The sequence below is a fragment of the Vipera berus genome, assembly GCF_964194415.1.
Source record: "Vipera berus genome assembly, chromosome: 5".
Classification (NCBI taxonomy): domain Eukaryota; kingdom Metazoa; phylum Chordata; class Lepidosauria; order Squamata; family Viperidae; genus Vipera; species Vipera berus.
In genome coordinates this window covers 17,507,738-17,524,776 of record NC_138207.1, presented here as the reverse complement: position 1 = coordinate 17,524,776, position 17,039 = coordinate 17,507,738, and the positions used below count along the sequence as shown (strand labels likewise).

General features: G+C 38.3%; 2 protein-coding genes across 6 annotated transcripts in view; one reads left to right on the top strand and one right to left on the bottom strand.

The window, feature by feature from the left end:
- The window catches only part of PHC3 (polyhomeotic homolog 3), a 54,580-nt gene that overhangs the window by 35,984 nt on the left and 1,557 nt on the right, over positions 1-17,039 (bottom strand). For 4 of the 5 annotated variants that reach the window (XR_014026615.1, XM_081329188.1, XM_081329187.1 and 1 more), the window contains exons 2-6: positions 15,726-15,872; positions 13,194-13,352; positions 11,900-11,977; positions 10,663-10,821; positions 8,491-8,589 (exon numbers count right to left, since the gene is read on the bottom strand). Coding sequence is in view for 4 of the 5 variants with exons in the window: in XM_081329185.1 (XP_081185311.1) it covers positions 8,491-8,589; positions 10,663-10,821; positions 11,900-11,977; positions 13,194-13,352; positions 15,726-15,872 (642 nt within the window). In the remaining variant the exon portion in view is untranslated. The remainder of the gene's footprint in view (positions 1-8,490; positions 8,590-10,662; positions 10,822-11,899; positions 11,978-13,193; positions 13,353-15,725; positions 15,873-17,039) is intronic. The other variant, XM_081329186.1, reaches the window with a different exon arrangement.
- On the top strand, positions 4,224-6,557 carry LOC308668911 (A-kinase anchor protein 4-like; the record flags this gene model as incomplete). Its single annotated transcript, XM_081329189.1, has 1 exon — positions 4,224-6,557. The coding sequence occupies one exon, from the start codon at positions 4,224-4,226 to the stop codon at positions 6,555-6,557; it is 2,334 nt and encodes a 777-aa protein (XP_081185315.1).

The window sequence follows — 17,039 nt, the reverse complement described above, 5'->3', positions numbered from 1 at the left end:
ATTTAACATATAAATTAGTAAGAAATTTTCTCAATCATGCACAACCTGAGGAGAAGAAGAAAGAAAACGGGACTTCCTCATCGTGGGAATCATGGACGTTGCTTTCATCAGTCATGGCATCCTGCTTTTAAGCATTAATTTCAAGTGTAAATACCATGAATTAAGATTTCACTGCAGGCTTACCAGGTGAAAGAAGGACTCGATGGCTAGGCTTATACAATGCCGTACACTCTGAATCTGGATTAGCAGAATATAAATGTAGTCATATGAACAGAGCTATCCAGCCCCATTTTATTTAGCGTGTAACACAAAGCTGGTGGTACCTACCAACTCAGCAATAACAATACAATGAGTTAAATTAAGATTACATGAATAGCTACCATGTGCTATGACTAGAACTATGTTAATGCTAAATCTCAACCTAGTAATCTGAATGCCGTTTTTTAGCTTAACACAAACTTTGCATCTGGGTTGCTACAATTAACGGTGGACCTACACCCTAATTATTTTTTGCAGATAGAAAACATTACCAGTTGGAAGAGTTTCACACTTAACCGGGGGCGGGGCGGGGGGGGGAGGGAGGAGTGCTTCTGTCCTGTAAAATTACCCAGTCTGGCCAACCAATCTGTCTGATGCATTTGTCACAATGCATCTCAACTTTTATATAGAAGGCCAAGATTTTATAATAACATTTGATTTAGTGATTTTGCAATTATAGAACCATTTTTGCGATACTTAAAAGTATCGGGCAGAATGCAGAACAGAACAAAACCACAAGTTTGTTCTCACCCCAGGAAGGACACAGAAAGCTAAAGAAAAGCAGATTCTATTTGAATGTAAGGAAATGGCTTCCTAACAGTGAGACAAATTTTACAGCACTTACCAATTACTTAGGTAACAACAGCTAAACATTTCTCCAAAGGCATCAAACTGTTGGCTGCAGAATTATCAGGATTTTTTTAAAAATCTGGATTACTATACATGTAGTCCTTGATCTATGAACACAATAGAGCCCAAAATTTCTGTTGTTAAGTGAGACATTTGTTAAGTAAGTTGAGGACTACCTGTATAGATTTAGGCATAATCAGGATAGCCTCAATGGCCCCTTCCCAACTCCATGATTCTATGAAAATGCAGACTTTTCAAGACAAACAGAATTTGCAAGTACCCCTCTCAACTCCTGTATACACACTTTTTATTTGGGATGGAATCCCCACCATCCAGTCAGAGCTGGAGAAGCTTCTCGGATGAGAAGCAAAATGTCTTCAGACAAAAAACAAGAAAGTCCAGTTGCCTCCTGAAAAAGCACTTTGGGCTAAACCAAAAATATTGTACATCTAGAAGGTAGCTGAAATCTATTGAAAGGTGAGTAAAATGTTTTGAGTAGAAGAGTATTTTAAATCATGACATTTTATTTTTGAAATATTTCTATCGTTCTCTGCAAAATTAATGTAAATAAAGGATTACTACCGAGTCTCAGAAATGTTAGGTAGATTAACAATCTTTAAATGACTAATAGATCAGGCATACCCTGAATTCACCTGAGTGGACAATCATTAATACTGAAAGAAAAATACACAGAGTGGATGGGATGTACACTTAAAACACAAGAGAAAGGGAAATAATTAAGAAACCTTGTGAAAAAATATGAAACCACAAGCCTATATTTAAATTTAATTAAAACTGGATGGTGATGCAACTGGAAGACTAGATAGGGAGAGTTGACTGAGCAAATAAATTATATACCAATATAACCTCAACTTTTATTAGATTAAATCTTCCCAAATTTCACATAATGAGATGTATACAGCTTATGTATTCTCTCCCAGTACGAAACTTTTTTTGTGCTAGCTTCAGAGAATATAGTAACATACATAAGGGTGTCAAGCTAAAAGTTTACTACCACCAATTTTTGCTATAGAAAAAGACGCATATGGTATTTATACTACCATGAATTTCTTCAGTGAGAATAAAAAACTTAGTGAAATCTTCTACATTAATTATTGATTTGTTAGGTTTCCTATCTTTCTTCCAAATGTTCAAAGTTGCTTCCATGGGAATTCATTTCATCCCAAAAACAACTGTGAGGCACATCTGGTTAAGACAGAAAAACTCAACCTGTCACGCTAAAGTCACCCTAATGTTTTAAGGGATAAGGATGGATGTGAACCTATCAAACATTCGGATGCAGTCTTTGATATTTTCCCATGGTGTATTTTTCTACTCATATAGTTTTAATTTGTTTTAGTTAATTGAGAAGCAAGAGAATTTGGAGAACCATAAATGTACACCCATTAAAACTTTAAATAAATTAATTGTAACATCAATATTTAGTTCTGGTTTTTTTTCTCTGCCGGTTATTGTTTCTTTTCATTTCGGCATTGTCCCTTTTAAAGTCTGCCCCCATTATATCATCCAAAAGCTGTGTTTCATGATCTCATGAAAGTTCCATGCCTCAAATTTTCCAATTTTATGGAATTTCCAGGTAGGTGATATTTTTGAAATGCTAACAGCACTTAATGTACAGTAAAAGAGAAACTTGAGACAGTATCAGATCTGAAGTTTCAAACATTATATTGGAGGAAAAAAACCCCTTTCCATGCTGATTTTTACTTATCAGGTCATCTATTTTTCTTTCCTCTGAACTTTCAGTGCTCTGTTTATTTTGGTCGGTTCTTAAAAAAAATTCATGACTCCTTAAATAAACATCAACTCATAGTATTATTTAATAAGTAGCTGCAGAACTCAGTTGTTGTCCAGTCATTTTCTATAGTAACACACACACACACACACACACACACACACAATTAAGTGTCTCTGTGTACATATTGCCCTTTGTGTTAGTTGTGTCAGATGCTTGGGAATCTTTTCTTTCCCCACCTCTGTGGCTCTAATACAGGGGTCTTCAAACTTCTCCCTTTTATGACTTGTGGACTTCAATTCCCAGAATTGGGAGTTGGTCCACAAGCCATAAAAGGGCCAAGTTTGAAGACCCCTGCTCTAATACAACTGGTTGTGATTCTCTGTTGATTGACAGGGGCTCCCTTTGGAACCTTGATTGTGGCTGCTCCTGACTGGTTGCTTTATGCTATTCTCCCAAAGAACGGCTGCTCCATGTCCTATAAAGAAAGTAACGCTAGATGGCGTACCTATCAGACTTTTCCACACTTCTGAAGGCTGCCACAGAGCTTAATAGATATTGGTAGAATAACAGCTGCAGGTTGTTCAAAAATAGAAATATAGGTACAATGTACACAGATTATTGGAGAATAAATAACAGAAACATGGGAAGCCATTCCAATACTGTCAGCATCGTTTGACAATGGTTCTTCAAGGTTGCTAACGAGAGGTCCTCCACATTCACCTTGAATGAGCCTGTGACATTCTACTTGCAGTGAAAAATCCTTTACCACTCCATTTCCAAATCTATTAAGGCAGGAGTCTTCCAACTTGGCTCTTTTATGACTCGTGGACTTCAACTCCCAGAATTCCTCAGCCAGGCACACGTGCCTGGCTGAGGAATTCTGGGAGTTGAAGTCCACAAGTCATAAAAGGGCCAGGTTGGAAGACCCCTATGTTAAGGGCTACTAGATAAGCTATCTTTAACTGCCACATAGGGAGTGTCAAAATTTTCCCAGACGTCTTCTCTGTATTTTAGTGCTTCTTGCATGTCCCTATTGTGCCAACTGTAGCTCAGCAGCTAAAGATGGCAGGCCTTCCCAACAGATTTTTTTTTATGTTATGGGAGCTGAGCATGCAGAAAACAACATAAGAATTCACTAAATGTAAGTGCTTCTTCCACTATTTTAATTTATCACCCTAATTTTGCAGTGCTGTTCTGAAGGACGTTGTAATTAAAAAGCTCCTGTGAGATTTGGTTTAGAAATAAGTTAACTAGTCTTAATTTTCCACTATTATTTCAACAAATGCAACATTAGGTTTTTTTCCTAATCAAGACAAATTTCTCATAAACCGGGTAGGTGAATGAGAAAAAGTGGCTGAAAAATATATTATCAGAGGGTGATAAGATGCTTCTTTGTGATGTCATTGCTGCCATAGAAACTATGTGTGCACACAAGTGAAAATGACATCTGGCAGCAGAAGAGCATGGAAAGTTGAGAGAGGAGGCAAGATCTTCGGTCTGGCAGGGTCATCAACGCAGTTCAACTGATAAGGAACAACCGTACAGTCTTAGGTACATTTCCACTTCCAAGCCTCAGAAGATGTCTCAGGAAGTTGATTGGTTACACAGCCAAGCAGGTGTGTGTAAGGTAGATCTCTATAATCCTGGAGGAGGAACGGACCAGGAACGCAAAGTGATTTGTTTTGTCGATGTTTCCAGTCTGAACATTAAGCAAACAGATGATACAGATAAAGATGCTGCTGGCCAGTCTAAAAGCAGTGAATCTGCCACAGGACTTGATCTGGGGAAAATGCAGGACAAAGAGGTCATAGTAATAAAAGACAGTGACACGCCAGAACAGTCTAAGACAGAAGGAGCAGTCTGTCTGTTCAAACAAGGCTCAACTGAAGAGCTTAATGTTGTGTCCTGGCTTTTTGACGACCTGCAGAAATATGCATGTGGATTTCAGCATGCACTAACCCCTTCAACTGCCCCTCCTGCACAAAAGCCATCTGCAGCTGACAGGATGTCCCAGAATAACAACAATACAGCTTTCAAAGCTTCTGAAGGACAGAAAGCAGCATCAGATGAAGTAGCAAGCACTGTCCAAAAGCTGTGTACTTTGGTTATGCAGATGGCAAGTAAGGAGATCTCTGAAAATTTGGAAGATGCTGCCAGCAAATGTATACGCCAGGCAATTTATGCTACTAAAGATGGGAAAGCTCTTAATCCCTCTGGCTCTGTAAGTAAGGTTGCATCCAAGATGGTGAATGAGATTATGGAAAATGCTCAAGATTCCAATAAAGATAAGAAAGATGAGGGTAAAGGACTCCCCAAGAAAACATCGCTTTTTTATGGTGAGCTATGTTCCAACGAAAGCGAATCAACACCAGAAGAAGAAGGAAAAACACATGCCCATCTGATACATCCAAGAAAACAGTCGTCTTGCAATGATGGCACTAGTTCTTTTAACAAAGGGCTAATGGTATATGCAAACAAAAATGCTAAGGATATGACGTTTTCATTTGTGAACGCAACCAAGATACACAAAAGGCAACCACTCCCAGCCTGTGTGATTCTGAAGAGAGTGTTTCTCAAACACACAAAGGATGTCATATCAGACTTAATTGACTCTACCATGAAAAATCTGCATAATGTCACTGGAGTCCTCATGACAGACTCAGATTTTGTGACTATGGTGAAGAAAAACCTCTTCAATGCAGGAACTCAGAAGTCAACTGAGATTTTAGAAGCAATGGTATTAAGAATGTATAATGCTTTGATGTCAGATAATAAGGACAGAGGGCATAGTCTTGTATACTCTTTATTGAAAGCAGGATGTTCATTAGACCCCAATTCTCCAAATATGCACTTTGCATCTTTGAAGGGTGGGGTCCACATGAAGGAAAGGGGAAAGCAAGAAGGACAGACATCAGCACAAAGAGTAGGTGAAACGATAATTAAGGATGGAATTAGCATGTTGAGATCAAGAGCAGGAGGCAAAGGTTCAGACAGGGGATGTCATGAGAAGAAGCCAGAAAAAAGTAGCTCTACCACCGAGTTTCTAGCAAAAGACCTCATTTTGACAGCTTTAATGTTGATACAACAACATCTCTTAACGCAGCACAAAGAGCCAGTTTGTGAGTCAAATACGTCTTCATTTGGATTTTATGAAAAGGGAGGCAAACATGGTTCTAAATCTCATAGTTCCAGGAGTGATCCACAGCAGCAAGAATACCAGAGGGGGGAAATACAAAGCGCCCTTCTATCAATCATCCAGAAGGTCCTACAAGAGGCTGGTTTCAATGTAGATGAGTGTGAAATAAGCAAGAATCCCAAGCCAAATTCATATGACGACAGATCTAGTCGAAAGCCCCCATCCAGACAGAATGGTTCAGATGTGGATTCTGAAAATATGGAGCAAATAAATAAGAAGTTCATTGATCAGCTGATGGAATCTGTGATGAAGCTCTGTATGTACATGACTAAAAGCCCTGATTTTGTTGTTGAAGATTACTCTGACGAGCAAGGCACGTACATCACAGCAAGGAACAAAGGCATGTCAACTCCAGATTCAATGTCATCCCAGAAACCTCCACGAACTAATATTGGAAAACCGCTTGTGCCGGCTGGTTCTGAGGTGATCGTAAACAACCAGAGCTCTAACACCAGCTCGCAGAACCGAGAACTCCAGGCTGTCCTCCAGTGGATGGCTGCTTCTCATTTCCAAGTGCCCAATCTCACTTTCATGAATGAGAATGATGACGAGCTGAAGAAGCTTCCACAACTGGCTGACAAAGCAGCCAAGAAAGGTGCGAGTGTGGGGGATATTTTGCAGGAGGTAATGAAGTATTTCGAGAAACAACAGGTTGATGCCGCTGTGGGAAATATGCCTCGTTGCGGACTACTTGACTGGTTGCTTGCTAATCTGTAGACAAGTACCAACACCTCCCTCTCATTGCTTCCACCCAGCAAAGTGCCATCTTAATTGTAAGATGGAACAACAATACAGCTCATTTTCCGTAGACAGCGGCTCCACAGGCTGTGATACACAAGCTGGGCAAAATCACCAATAAAAAAATACAAATGTCAATGGTTACTAATTTGTTTATTATTTTTTATGTAGGTATTATAAATAAGTTACAAGAGTAAAATCCTAAAAGTATGTTTTTAATGGATTGTTATAAAAGTAGTTGGTACACTGATGGTATCATTTTTGACTTCTCTTGTGTTTAATGGGCATAGTTAACATCCTTTTACTTTAGGTCTAATTAGAGTTCCTTTGTGCTTTCTTCTTTTTATTACTAACTATAAGCAAATCAAAGTTGGATGTTGACATTGTACTTGCTAGATCTTTTCTTTTGATATTTCCAATTTTTACTGTATTAATCAAAATCAATTAAATTTTAACATCTTCATGAAAATAATTATGCTAATATATTTATTGATATTTAGTCACTCCGTTATATCAGTGCATTGTACTAAAATTAATGAAATATGGTCATTTTTACTATTGACCTTAAAGTTTCATATATGTATTTACAGGTAGGCAAACCATCTCTCTTCCCCTCTTAACACACACACACACACAGCTGTACTGATTTGTCTTTGTTAAAGTTTCTTTTCCTTTTATTTCCTCTCTCTTTGTTGTTTCATTAATGGTCATTTTTAAAAATCCATAATAGTAGTACTAAAGCAAATATAGAGATATTTTAATCCACAATACAAATTATTATGATTTGTTTCTTCTGAAAACTTTATGTATACCTTTGCAAAATTTGCCATCTCACTCAATCATAAAATCCTTTCTATTTTTCTGATATGAGTTTATTATTTATAATTAATTCAGCCAAAGTTGTGTTGATGTTTGTATAAATAACTGGATTTTACCAATTGTCTATTGCCAATTTTTATCATTTTGATTAAAGACAGAAATATATAGAAACCATGAGAATGACTCGTGTTACAGGTGATTAGCCAACATTGCTTACTGTGTCAATCTTTAAAAAAAAACGGAGGAAGTTTTTCACATTGGTGTAAAAGACACTCAACCTACTTGTTCTATCACAACTCTTGAACTTGAAGGGGGCTACTGTGAAAGATTATATCACACTGTATACAGTCTATCTCGTTACTATCTAAATGCATGTTTTATTTGCTCAAAGAGGAATTAAAGAAGGCTTAAGAATCTGAACATAAATTATTGCCCTTACTTCTTTTTTCACCTACAGTACAACACACCACCATTGTAACTTTAAATTTTATATCAGGAAAATATGCTAAAGAAAGTTTAAATATTCAGCTGACAGTATTAAACAATGGACAATTTTAGAAAGTAATGCTGTTAGCAGAATACAGATATGTTTTTTAGAATCACAGTCTCTGCATAAATACATTTATTAACTGGGTGCTTAAAAAATGTTAAAAGTTAAAGCAAGTATTCTGCATAACAACTGGTGCATTGTTTCCCAAGTTGTTTTTCTCCCTAAATATGAACTAGCTAAGTGTGACCACATTCATCAGTTCTTTGAGGGCAATCATCCTAAAAAAGAAAAAAATATATCTCCTAGAAAATACAAATACACAATCTTTACACTATAAAATTTTGCTTATAGATCAAAAATGAACGTGCATCTAGAAACAGTCTGAAGATGTTATATGTGTGTTTGCAAGAGTCTGTTGTCCCCTTAGCATTTAGAACCTCTGGCTTTTTGTGAGGGATTGCACACACAAAAGCACTAATACAATAACATTTTGACAAAAAAACAATGCATATAAACACAAAGAGTAAAGTCGCATCCCAGCTGTTCACAATAGTTCTGGGTTACAGGTAGACATACACACGCCCACAATCCATGCAGCCTCACCTGAGTAGCTGCAGACTGACAGGGAAACGAAGATGATGACGACACAACAGGAATGTCAGACTGGACAGCCGCCACAGTGGTAGCAGGCGTAAAAATCAGCTGTGAAGGCAGGAAAAAGAAAAATGAAAGCCACACAAAGCACACATATAGCTGGTCCTCGACTTACAACAGTTCACTTAGCGACCATTCAAAGTTACAGCGGCACTGAAAAAAAGTGACTTATGATCATTCATCTCTGTGGTCATGTGATCAAAATTCAGATGCTTGGCAACTGACTCATATTTAGGATGGCTGCAGTCTCGGCATCGTGTGATCACCTTTGCCACCTTCTGACAAGCAAAGTCAAAGGGAAAGGCAGATTCATTCAACAACTGTGTTACTAACTTAACAATTGTAGCGATTCACTTAACAACTGTGACAAGAAAGGTCCTACAAGAGGGCAAAGCTCACCTAACAAATGTTTCACTTAGCAACAGAAAAATTGGGCTCAATTCTCCTCATAAGTCGAGAACTACCTGTCGTCTGAAAACAAAGCGGCGTGTGTCTTTTCTTTTGGTACAAGACCTACAAAGATTTATTCCAATATCTTAGAAAGCACCCTCAGACTTTTTTGAGTCGCTTAGTTATTTCATCTCTTTGAACAAGAACGTCTGCAGCCTGAGGCTTCCCCCAAAATAACATAATTGCATGCTGTTCTTCATTGGTATTTGAAAGTTACTAAAAAGGAAACTGTCAAATAGCCATAAACACCTGGCCAACCTTGGCTGATCTCAGGAGTAGGTACTTGGTTGAGACACCACTAGGAAATATCAGAGTTGAGAACGAGGGTGGGAAAATCAAAGAAATCTCCCAAAAGAAGACAAATCACTTCCATATTATTATCAAAACATGGAAATTGTTTGTCCCTGAGATTTTTCATTAAGTCCTAATTTACTTTCCTCATTTGAGGCCAAATCCTCCACCAAACCAAATATCAATTTGATTAAAGGTATCTAGCATTTGATCTTAGCCTAGATTTTTATCTACCTCAGCACTTAAATTCAAAACCTAGCTACGGCCAAATGTGTTAATACAACAAATATGTACATTTTAAAAGTGTGAACAGTAGCTGTAGTAAGGGATAAAGGAAGCCATACCAAAACTTAGAAAAATGAAAAATGTTTCATTGTGTTTTTTGGGGGGGGAGTCCTCAACAAGTTGCTGTTTGCATCAGAAAATCAGAGCTGCAGGGAATGTCTACTTCTGGGCACCTTAGGCCTCTAGCTAAACAGCGCAATCCAAAACCTATAAAAAGAGGCAAAGATGCTTCTTCTATACCTATCCAAGGCATTCCTAACAGGAATAGTATTATTCCTATAATAATAGGAATAACAACACCTCTCCAAACATGTCAAATATAAGAGACCATAAACTTAGAGATGCCACTGTTTGGAGTCAAAGACTATTTATTTATACAGTTTATAGGCCGCCCATCTTGCCTCAAGGTAACTCTGGGCAAATTTTAATCATAAAAAAAAATTGAACGATATAAGTTAAAAAACATAAATAAGTTAATGCAAAATCCAAACCACTACGGCCAATTAAAAGATGGGAAGGGCGAGAGTCGGATGGGGAAGGAGGTGGGATCCGTATTTAATCAACCACCTCCAGTGTGATGCTCCCCAGCTGGAACCCCAAGCTAACTGGGGAGCCAGTAGGATGTTCCAGAAGGTCAGAGGGTTGGGGCTGACCTCACACCTGGGGTCAAGACATTCCACAGATGCAGGGCATTTCCTGGATCTTGCCGGTGGGAATAGTCAGGCTGATAAGGGCCCGCAGTTTGTCTCCTCGGCTGGCACGGGTGAGGCAGGCCAATCCCAGTGGGATGAGACAATCCCTCAAGTAGCCTGGACACACAAGATGATTACGAGCACCTTGAATTGCACCTGGAAGCAAGCCTGCAGCCGGTGAAGCTCGTGCAGCAGTGATGTTACATGAGCCATTCTTGGGGCCCTAAGAACTGTCTGTGCGGCAAGCACCCTACCCTGCCCCAGGTATTAGCCTCCGAATGCTCTTCAAGGGTAGCCCCGTATAGAATGCAAGGGCACTTACAACATGCAGCCAAAAGCCATACACAGAGACAGGACAAGACAAAAATCCCCAAAATGGTGACATTAAATTGGCGAGACTTACCATCTGAGCTCGGAGATACATCTGAGCCTGACTGGCAGTGAGATTAGGAGAAGCGCCCCCTAACAGCATGGTCTGCTGCGTAAGACTGCTGCTACTAGTGTTGGAGGTCTGTGAACGGGTTATTAGCTGTGCAGGTGTAGGAGAAGCAGAAAGATTAATCTAGGGAAGAAAAATAAATGATCATTAACTATCTTTATCTCACTCGTCTAAAAACAGCTACACCCAACGATTCTACTCAATGGTCAATGCTACTGAAAACATGAGAACAGATGCCTAAGTAACGTTCACATTATGCAATGAAATAATATTTTTGTTTACCCTCTCTAGGACAGAGTTTGGATATGATAAAATGCTAAGTCTCAGCTTTCAAAACTATACTTTATCCTGAAGTCTTTCCTCATCAAAAAGATTACTGGACACAGTCTTACATGTTAACGTTTGCTAACAAAATAATAAGAGAATTTTCCAAGCTTAAACATGGGAATTAAACAGCCATATGTTTGGGTTTTTTTGCAAGTTTTGCCCATTTTTTTAGTCAGCTATTTAGAACTGTGGTTCAGTTCTAAACTTGAAAGACTCTGGTTGCAATAAAAGTCCAACAACTTTTGGTAAATTGCAAATGTTCCTTAGTCTTCAACACTGCCACCAACACTGAAATGTTGCCTAAATAAGCTAATATAAAGGCAGGTTCTCAGCAATTGAAGTCAACCCTCTTAGTGGATTCTTTTCCCCAAGTTCCTATTACCTCTTGTAAATTCTTTCTCCAAAAAAAATCTAGTAAATCCAATATATATCTTCCCCAAAGGTGTGAGCCTCTTTTATCCTTGCATTTAGAGTGAATTCAACCAGGCCATTTGTTCAAAACAAAATAATGTTTAAAGATCTGTATTACAATTTTAATTTTAATTGGGTTTTAGATTTACTTTGGGGGCTTGAATTTAATTAATTGTTTTAATTGATTTTAATTTTTGTATTTTATGGTTTTAACTGCCCTGTAAACCGCGCTGAGTCCTACGGGAATAGGGCGGTATACAAATTCAATAAATAAATAAATAAATAAATAAATAAATAAATAAATAAATAAATAAATAAATAACTATTTACATTATAAGGCACTGAGACTTTAATAGGTCAAGAATTCCATTTTTTTTGCTCCTGAAACGTTTTCATAAACAATGTGTAAAGAATAAACATGGAACCTTATAGTTTAAGAGAAATACTTTTGCTAGACACTTACCGAGGTTTCTGACATGCTGGACTGCTGAGTGACACTGCCATTAGGAGAAGCACACTGCCTCCCACCTGAAAGATTTGCCTAAACAGCAAGCACATCTATCAAATGAGTTATTTGCATTGTAAGAAAAGGTGCTTGACTAACAAGAGTATACTCACATTAAACTCAATGGCAGCCCAAATGCCACAATTCCCAGAATCACTTTTATTTGTGGCCTCCATTCTCTTTAATTCCAGTCAACTTGCTATCTCTTTTGAAAGCTTAGTTAAAGAGTCAGAGGTTACCCTGAACTAACACTCCATCCACCCAGGAAAAAATATTTCATAGTGATTTCCTTCAACCAACCAGGTGATGTTGCTGCAATGGTGAGAACAATTTTTGTCCCCTCTTTTTTTTTCCCCTTTGCTTGGACCTTAACAATAGAAATGAAACAGTAAATCTCTGGGTGGTAAACTGCTCCCATTTGCAAAATTTCCAACCAGGAAAAATGATCCGAAATCATGTTACTGAAGCTCAGCAGCAAAAACATTTTCTTTCATGCACTGTTAACTGCCCCTGAGTAATGCTGGGAAATGGAAAAATGGGGTTATATTTTCCAAAAAAATAAAAATCAATGAGCTCTAACTTTTCATTGTATTTTGATATGCCACTTTCATTTTTTTGTTTAATATTGTTGGATGCTTAGAAATCTTCGTAAATGCAATTATTATAGAAAGATATTAAACAAAAAATGATATCAGACTACATTCTCTGATGTGAAAAGAGAGAAATGGAATCCACTGTAAATAACACAAGGGATTAAAATAATCAGATATTCACAATTAAATATTTTGAATTGTTACATTGTTTCAAAATGGAATTCAAATTGGTTCAGTCTCCAGTCTCAGGCTTCTGTTCCTTGATAATAAATTATTTCATTATTATTATTATATATCAACAGAACATTAAATTGCTGGGTTGAAACATTACTTTTTTAAAAAATTACCCCTTCCACATATGAAGATTTCCTTGGCTATCTATAACAGAGGTAGGAAATTTGGGGTCTTTTAATTTTGCCAAGCTACAGCTCCCAGCATGCCACACTACTGCCTATGCTGGTTGAAGCTATTGGCTATTAAAGTTCCACTGCTGTTAGGTACCACATTCTGCTTTAACTACTGTAGACAAATATTTGGGGTCTGGGGAGGAAGGTTGGAAAACTTTCCCTTAAAACCAAATTGTAATATTATATTTTTTATTATTGGAAGAATTAAGGTGAAGTTCCTGATTTTTATTTTCCAATTTACTCCAGACTTACCTGTGGAACACTGGCCAAACTCTGGAATGGAGTACTGCTCAAATGTTGCTGTTGTAAAGCTGCAGTTTGTAACATTAGATGCTGCTGCTGAGCTGCATACATCTGCTGAAGGTACTGTGCAGCTGAGCTGGGGGGACGATGCAAGGCCTGCTGAATGACCTGTGGGGTTTTGAGTAGTGGTAACCAGGCCAAGAACAAGAGATGGGGAAAGATCAGTCCTATCGTAACAGCCATTTAAGCATTAGCACAGCCTGCACTTCTAAGGAACTACATCATTGCCTTTGTAACCAGGAACATTTTAGTTCCCTTGAGCAACCCGTATCTGAACACTGAGTTCACTGCTAGCTCTATGAACACAGGCTTCCATGTCCAGAATCAGAACATATGGAAGAGATATGTGAGAGATGGCATCCATGGAGGGGGAGTTGGGGGCGGTGAAATGGCAGTTTCTCACAAGAAGAAGGAAGCACATTTCAGAAAGGGAAGGGAGACAAGAGGCAACACAGTCTGGAAAGGAAACAGAGGAAGAGAGTTACAATAGCCACTCTCTAGAATCTCTCTGAATATATCTGTTAGGCTGGAAGCAGTAAGAGTTTAGTCTTGCAAAATTCTGTCCGCTATGCGTAAAGAATTAAAGAACTGAACTCTGTTTGAATTGTCCAAACTCACAAGACATATAAAACAAGTGGAGCCACTGTGCAGTTACCATGACATAAGGCCAAGCACATGTTGTCTTAGTCTGGACCAGGGGTAGGCAACGTGGCTGGCTCAGGAATTCTGGGAGTTGAAGTCCACGAGTCATAAAAGAGCCAATGTTGCCTACCCCTGGTCTGGACTATCCTATCAGATGCCAACGCTTAAAGTCAATCAACTATATTGATTGTATACTACACGAACCAGAAAGAGGGCTGAGAAAATATCTACAGACCCTTCACATCCTGGTCATAAACTGTTTCAGCTTCTCCCCTCAGGATGCCGCTCTAGGGCATTGCATACCAAAACAAGTAGACACAGAGACAGTTCCCCTGATGATCTATGTCCTTCCCCTGTAGCCTGATTTATCACTGACCAATTAGAAGCCCCCAAATCTGTGCGGGACCACCACAACACAATGGTGGCTTGCCTGATGTGTCTAGGACTGTGTGTTTTCAAGCTTGGAAACTTTTAAGAAGTGTGGATCTCATCTAAGAGGTGAGATCTTAGAATTCCCCAGGCAGCAAGTCTGAAAAGCAATGGTCTAGGCCACTAGGGCAGGGGTGTCAAACTCACAACGTCACGTGACGTGACGTATCACAACTTTTTCCCCATTGCTGGAGCTGGGGTGGGGGCGGTTTCGGCATGACGCATCTGGCCCGCAGGCTGGCAGTTTGAGATCCCTGGTCTAGGGGGTGGGGAATGTCAAACAGCTGGGAAGCAAGGATTGGAGGGAATTCCCGCCAATAGGATTTTAGCCCATCCCCAGGAGCTTCAGCATCTGAAAGGGCAAAAATTTGCCATGTGAGATTTTGGGCAGTTCAGACAAAATAATATTAGCTCCGCTGCTCAGTGAGGGCCAAATTCTTGGTGCTAGTGCCCTCAGATGAACTTTCATAAACGTGGCTTCTCTCAAATAATTGGAACTGCATTATCTTAAATGGCTTTTCCCCAGTTCTCATTAGTAAGGCATGGGAGTTGCCATTCCAAGAATTCTCAGCCTCAGGCTATCCTGGCTAAGAATTCTAGATCTAACCCACCTGGAAGGTATCAGGTTACAAAAGACTGTTTCTACTAACATTCCACACAACAGCACAGTATTGTAACCATCAAGCATTTACTTGCCAAATAGAAATAAGCTGTATTAAATAACTTCCAAAATTCTTGATTCTATATGAACCAAATAGGTTACCAGCTGTAAAATTAGGATGAGTTTGGAAGGAGACTGGAAAGAATTAAGAAGAGAAGGACTGAGACAGAAGTAGAACATTTAAAAAGAAAGAAAGTAAGTATGAAATAGGAAAGGATGAGAGAGAGGTATGATGGGGTTTTTAAAAGCTATGCTAGTTACTCTTTATTTTCTCTGGTAAACAGAGGCATCCACACAGAGTCAAAAAGTCAAGACAATGGCCCCAACCATCCAATAGAAACCCTACCCTATTTTGCATCTATATTCACAGCCACTATCCTGACTTTTTTAAAATCATCCCACTTTAATCATCCCATCTCCCTATAGCTGCCCCTGCTGCTAATTCTGACAAAGGATTTCATTTGGTCTATGCTTTTAATTAATTGAATTAATAGTTCCTAGATTGCTATGTGGATCTGAACACAAATATTCTTAAAACAGCACACTTCCCAAAATAGTTTGCAAGCATTTAATCTCTCCAGACCTCTACACTAGTTGCTAAGTGTGTCTGTGTGTGGGGGGGGGGAACCAAGCAGGAGAAATGGCTGATGAGGTATTATTGAAATAATAGAAGCTGCATTTAATTAGAATCTTTTTAGCAATGATTTTCAATTGTAATACATATCATCAGTGTTTCCTCAGTTAAATACCTGCACAGCATGTCGATCTGAGCCACTGTAGACAGATATCTGGGGTGGTTGTGTACGGGAGGGGGAAGATGTAGTAGCAATGGTTGTTGTGCTTGTGGAAGAAGTTGTGCTTGATTCATTCTCCATAGTTGTGGAATGATTCTGCCTCTGAACAAAATATTTTTTTAAAAAAAACATGTCATTCAAATGAATACCATTTTCTTCTACCTCCTAGACTCTAAAAGGAAACATACATGTTGGTATTATTCTGTATAGAAAACAAGATTAAATTCTACAACATTCAATAATGCAAGCCTAAATCTCATGCCTGAAGTTTCATACTAGAGAACCAGAATAATAGTCTATCTCAAAATACTGTTGCAGAAATAATTTAAAAAAAATAAAGAGACTATTTTAGGACTGAAAACAGTGATGTTTCTTTTCTGTTGTAGATGCTCTGCTGTTGCCAATCATAACTTATTTATGCTTTTGTTTTCTATGAAGTTGCCCCTGAAAATTCTGCACAGCTGATGCAAAAGTATGCCAGACATATTAGTACAATTGGGAGCAAACTATACTCAAGATTGCACATGTAGTGTTTTATTTTCAAGGGAATGAAAACAAATGGCCCACATTTAGCAAGTTAATTAAAATGTATGTTTGAGCTGTGATTTGAACTCAAGACCTCCAAGTTTAATAGCACAAACTGTGCAAATGTACTCAGAATTAAACCCTGCTGTGTTTAATGTTGCTTACTTTCAAAGAAGTGTGCCTGGGATTACAACGTAAAACTAACAATTGTATCTACATCACACTGACCTTTATATCATGGGTATAAATTTACAAGCTGATACATTTCTCCTGTATATTGTACTATGCAAAATGAACTACCTGAAACAGGAATGTTATAATATCAAATACTTTCAGATAACCCTTATGAGATCAAAAACTGTCCTTTCACAACATTTTAGAGAAAATGTAACTTTTATTCCAGATGGCACATGCTGCTTTACCTGTGAATTGCAAAAATTAGCAGCTATTGTTAAAACAATTGAGACACCTGTTTTATCATTGTCATTTGTCAGATTGCCATCTACCTAGTCATTTTTACATAATCATATTTAACATTTGGATACTTTTAAGGGTTCAGAAACACTTCACCAGCATTATGTATTTTCTATCCTTACTAAAAACTCTTGTAAATTGAGTAAAAAATATATCTCCCACATTATAGACAGGAATTGAAGTTGTGATTTTTTTCATAATCTGGATTAGGCTGCAACCCTTTCTATACAAGAGTAGGCCTCATACAGCCATCCAAACGATAATGTCGGG